The sequence below is a fragment of the Chiloscyllium plagiosum genome, chromosome 9 (genome assembly GCF_004010195.1).
Source record: "Chiloscyllium plagiosum isolate BGI_BamShark_2017 chromosome 9, ASM401019v2, whole genome shotgun sequence".
Lineage (NCBI taxonomy): Eukaryota > Metazoa > Chordata > Chondrichthyes > Orectolobiformes > Hemiscylliidae > Chiloscyllium > Chiloscyllium plagiosum.
In genome coordinates, this window is record NC_057718.1 from 51,944,216 (window position 1) to 51,949,215 (window position 5,000).

The 5,000-nt window shown below is 39.3% G+C and overlaps 1 protein-coding gene across 22 annotated transcripts in view; it reads right to left on the reverse strand.

The window, feature by feature from the left end:
* Positions 1–5,000, reverse strand: part of nrxn1a (neurexin 1a) — a 1,882,581-nt gene that overhangs the window by 1,138,992 nt on the left and 738,589 nt on the right. For all 22 annotated transcript variants that reach the window (XM_043695934.1, XM_043695933.1, XM_043695910.1 and 19 more), the window contains one exon: positions 4,162–4,323. In XM_043695934.1, the coding sequence (XP_043551869.1) occupies positions 4,162–4,323 (162 nt within the window). The remainder of the gene's footprint in view (positions 1–4,161; positions 4,324–5,000) is intronic.

Below are 5,000 nucleotides of genomic sequence, written 5' to 3' on the forward strand. Positions count from 1 at the left end.
CACAGCATCAATGGGAATTTCAACAGTTCTCTCATTTCCCTTCCCCCCCCCCCACCTTATACCAGATCCAACCTCCCAACGTGGCTGCCCTCATGACCTGTCCTACCTGTCCATCTTCCTTCTCACCTATCTGGTCCACCCTCCTCTCCGAACTATCACCATTACCTCCACCTCTATCTACCTATTGCACTCTCAGCTACCTTTTCCCCAGCCCCACACCGCTCCCATTTATCTCTCCACCCGCTTGGCTCACAAGCCTCAATCCAGATTAAGGGCTTTTGCCCATAACGTCGATTCTCCTGCGCCTCGGATACTGCCTGACCTACTGTGCTTTTCCAGCACCACACTCTTGGCTCTGATCACCAGTATCTGCAGTCCTCACTTTCTCCTCTGGAACCTAAAGCCCACTCTCTTGCATCATTGTTCCAGCTATGCATTCATCTGCTTCATCATCTGATATCTGTACTCACGTGCATGTGTCACGAGGAGTAATTCAGAGATTATCACATCTGAGGTCCTGCTTGCTAACATTTAACCAAACTCTCTCAGTTTTGACTGTGGGACCACATTCCCCTTCCTATCTATTGTTGCCAATATGGAACACAACATCTAGGTAATCCCCTAGCCCCCCCCGAAGCATGTCCTGCAACCACTCTGTGAAATCCTTGATTTTGGCACCAGGAAGGCTACATTCAAACTGGAATCACAATGACATCTTAATTCCATGGAATTATAGAGCTTTACAGTGTGGAAGCAGATCATTAGGCCCACTGAGTCTGCACTGACCCTCAGAAGGACCCAGACCTACTCCCTACCATATTCCCATGGCTAATCCACCTAGTCTACACATCCCTGGACACAATGGGCAATTTAGCATGACCAAACCTACCTAACTTGCACATCTTTGGACTGTGGGAGGAAACCAAAACACCCAGAGGGAACCCAATGTGCAAACTCCAGACGGTCACTTGAACCTGGGTCCCTGGCACTGTGAGCACCAGTGCTAATTTGAGGAGCAATGTTCTCAATATTGCAAAGTACACTTCCTAATACTTCTCTATTTCAGAGACAAATGCAACAGTTTCTTTTTAATTTTCTGTTTAGATTTTTCTACAGATTTAGGAAGCTCCACATATTTTGTTTTAGCAATATCCATTTATCAGATTTAACTACAAGAAAAGTACATTGCACTGCATTCAGTTTAATAGTAACCCAGCAGTTAGGGTAAATTTTTAGTCCTCTAACCTTTCTCTCAGCTTAAGAGATTCAGAGCCCTCCAAATTGTCTAATTTTAATGGACATTTTCAGAGGGTTCTGTACGGACGGGAATTGTTCATTAGAACATTTAATTTCAATGGCAATTCCCACAGAATCAGCAGCATGAGGAATTCGGCACAATTCCAACATGCAACTCCAGTCCATCTTGCTCCAGTACTACATTTTGGAAAATTATAACCAGTACATCCATTAGATCTGCAGCTATTTCTTTTAGAAATCTAGGGTACAGGCTATTACGGTCTGCGGACTTTTCAGATTTTAGTACTCTAAGTTTCTCCAATACATTTCATTTGCTGATATTAATTATTTTAATTTCCTTACTTTTTTAACAGGATTTGATTGCTACTGGCAAGATCAGCATTTGTTTACCATTCCTAGTGCACTTGGGTCAGTGCTGAGTGAGTGGCATGAACAAACCAATACCGCCCTCATACTGAAGATACTCTTACAGCGTTGTTAGTTAAGGTGGTGCAGGGTTTTGACATAGACATGATGAAGGAACACCAAAATCTTCCAAATCAAGATGGTGTGTGACTTCAAGAGTAACTTGTGGGCAGAGGTATTCTTGACCTTCTGGAGATAGAGGTGGAGGTTTGAAGTGTTTTAAAGAAACCTTACTGAGTTATAATGAGGAGGATCAAAAGCCAGAGATCACAGTTTAGGGAAAAGAACCAATGGAGAAACAAGAAAAAATGTTTTTTTTTTCTGCAGCAAGTTCCTTGGCATCTTTTCATTCAATTGCACCAGGTGTCATACTTACGGTCTCACCTCATTGTTTTCCCCTGCCGAGCCATCTAAACATGCTCCCCAGGTGCTTATTGCTGCACTTCCTCTTCTTACATCTGTTGTTCCTTTAATGTATCTTCATTTAGTAAAATTCCACCATTATGCCTTCCACCCTACCACAAGTCTTTGCTTTTGTTCCGTCCTCCACGGCACCTATCTACTTACGAATTATTCTACTGCCATGTATTTTCCATGGCACTGCATTTGATTATAGAATATCTAACTTTAACTTATTCAGGTTCTGAAGATAATTGAAGTGATAAAGTTTTATATCTTTATCTGCAGATGCTATTCGGCCTGTCCAGCACTTACATTTCTAATTCTACCCGTCTATTCTGACTAATACTCAGCTCTCAGTAGTGGGAAAAAGTACAGAGTTACAGAGTCATACAGCATAATACAGACCCTTCTGTCAAACTCATCAACGCCAACCAAGTTTCCTAAACTTTTGTTACAAATCAACAAGATAGCAAGGCTGAAAATTGTCAGGACATAACCAGCTTCCTGAAATTCTCCAAACATATTTGATTTGGAAGATTCCAGGCCTGCACTTTGCAGTGTTAAAGAAAACACGAGAGTCAGTCCAGCACTTTTAATAGTGCTCTACATTACTTCAATATTTAACACTCCACAGACCTTAGAAGCTAATTTTACATTTGTGCCCTATAGAAAAAGTCCATACAGTTTTAACAATAACATATACTTTTTAAAATTGTTATTTGGATTTTAAGTTCCATGCTAATTCAGTCATAATAATTTATTTCACTATTTGAAAATGTAAACTCAAATTGAAAAGTATTAAGTGCCTGAACTTCTTGTCTGCTGAATCAGAATCTGAACACTACTTATCTACTTGCGACCATCATTGCTGTGAAGTCTAGTAAATCCCCTGAATTTAACATCAGAGTTTAGCTGCCATCAGGAAAGGGAAGAACCTCACCACAGAAACTGAGATCTTTATGGAAAACATTTATTGAGAACAGCAGTGAGCACAATCTTTTCACCACTGACTGCAAAATCTGGACCACATTTTCCACAGTCAATTATTGATGCAGAGATATAGCCAAAAGTGTAATAACTCAAATGATTGCTTTTGCTAGCTAATGTATTTGCATAAATATTATATTAATAGGCTACATGTTGAGTAATTTCAATGACTTATACAAAGGGATAAAAAGATGGCGACTTGCACTGTTATGCAGACAATCCAACTTCAGTTTCTAAATGCAGAATACTGTTCGTACATCAATGTTGCTGGGGCAACAATTGATAATTTTAACAGTCTTCCTGTTTTGCTAGACCACCCTGAACCATTTCTCGATTTCACAATATAATTACGACATTTAATTGCAGCAATCCTTCTTCAGACAAAGATACATTTCTCAATGTTGCAATATTTTAAACACAAAAATTAGTGGAGTAAAGTTGCATTTCAGTTAATTGAAACTCAGTTTAAATTTCTATCAGATTGGTGATTAACACATTGGAATTAACGAGAATTACTCAACCATTTTCAAGGAATCTCTGTTACGGAACAGACCAGGAATCTAGGCATGTTGTATCAATAGCCAATGACTCCAATTGAATTGCAATTGACTTTAAATCTTAAACCTATGCTTATGGCTTGATGTTACCTTTTCATACCTTTACCAAAGGGTTCATCTTGTCTTTTTTAAATGAATAGTAATAAGAACATAATTAAGGAAAAATCAAGAAACAATCCGGAACACAATTAGTAGAAAACTTGCCTTCAAACTAGATGCCATGAATTAAAATCCAGAAGTTGCCCATCGCTTCAGTCTGCCTACCTGAATTGAGTTGCGTTTGTTCTCTGTCAGACTGCTATGTGGAGAAAGGCGGGGGAAAATTTATATTATTCAAGTCAGCGTATTTGAAATGTGCTCCTTCTCAGTGATGATGTTTCAGAATCTCAAGTATTCCGTGGCTTTTCTTTCCCCCATCTTTCCCTCCCAATTGGAGGAGGATGCATGCTGATGACTAACCCATGTGTGGGGGGAGAATACAAACCTTTTAAAACAATGAGTTAAAGGTATATTGTCCTCATACCTACATTATGCTATTCAAAAGTGAACCTACCTCCTTTAGGCAACCCATAAAATTATTGCTGACTGGTGAACCTGGAAGGTCAGCAGTGCTAGGACTGCCCCCGACATAGAAAAAGTCATCAGAGCCTAGCATGGTGTAATCCTCCTGTGTGTAGCCCGTTGTTGTCAGTATTCCATCTACTGAGATTGTTACCTATATAACGAAACACAAGGAAAATATGCAATATTCATATGATGACAACGGTCTCTCGTCCAGGTTCTTGTGTAAGACCTGCAGACAGCAACCCATTTTCATGTCTGTTTAGTCTCAAGTGCTCTCAGCTGTTGGTCCAATAACCCCACCCCCAAAAAATCTAGACTACTTTGGAAAAATGTTAGCCAAATAGAAAATTGATGCTAATATTTTCCCTAATGCAACAAAATTTTTTCGCAGACACAAAAACGGTGTTAGTAGAATGCTTTGTATGTTAGTTGAGTTAAAGTAAATATTAGTAAGATTATCCAATATATGCATTTAACGATTAAAACGTGCAGCTGATCGAAATATAAATCCCATCAGACAAAGCACAAGCTAATAGGAATAACTAGTGTATTACCATCACTGTAAGCACTACCAACAGAGCTCTAGCTTTATTTAATCGTGCAACTGCTTTTTAAAAAAGATTTCCTGTTTGTTTTGTTAAGAACAGAAGCGTGCATAAAACAAAAACTGCTGGAAAATAATTGAAGTAAGAAGCACACTCAGGTCTTACAAACTGATGTGCGCATGCAAGAGCAAACTGAAAAGGAAAGACACCAAAATTGCTTGCAACGAAGAACAGATGAATGGATGTAGCATTTCAGACATTCCCAATCCACGTCTTCATGCCA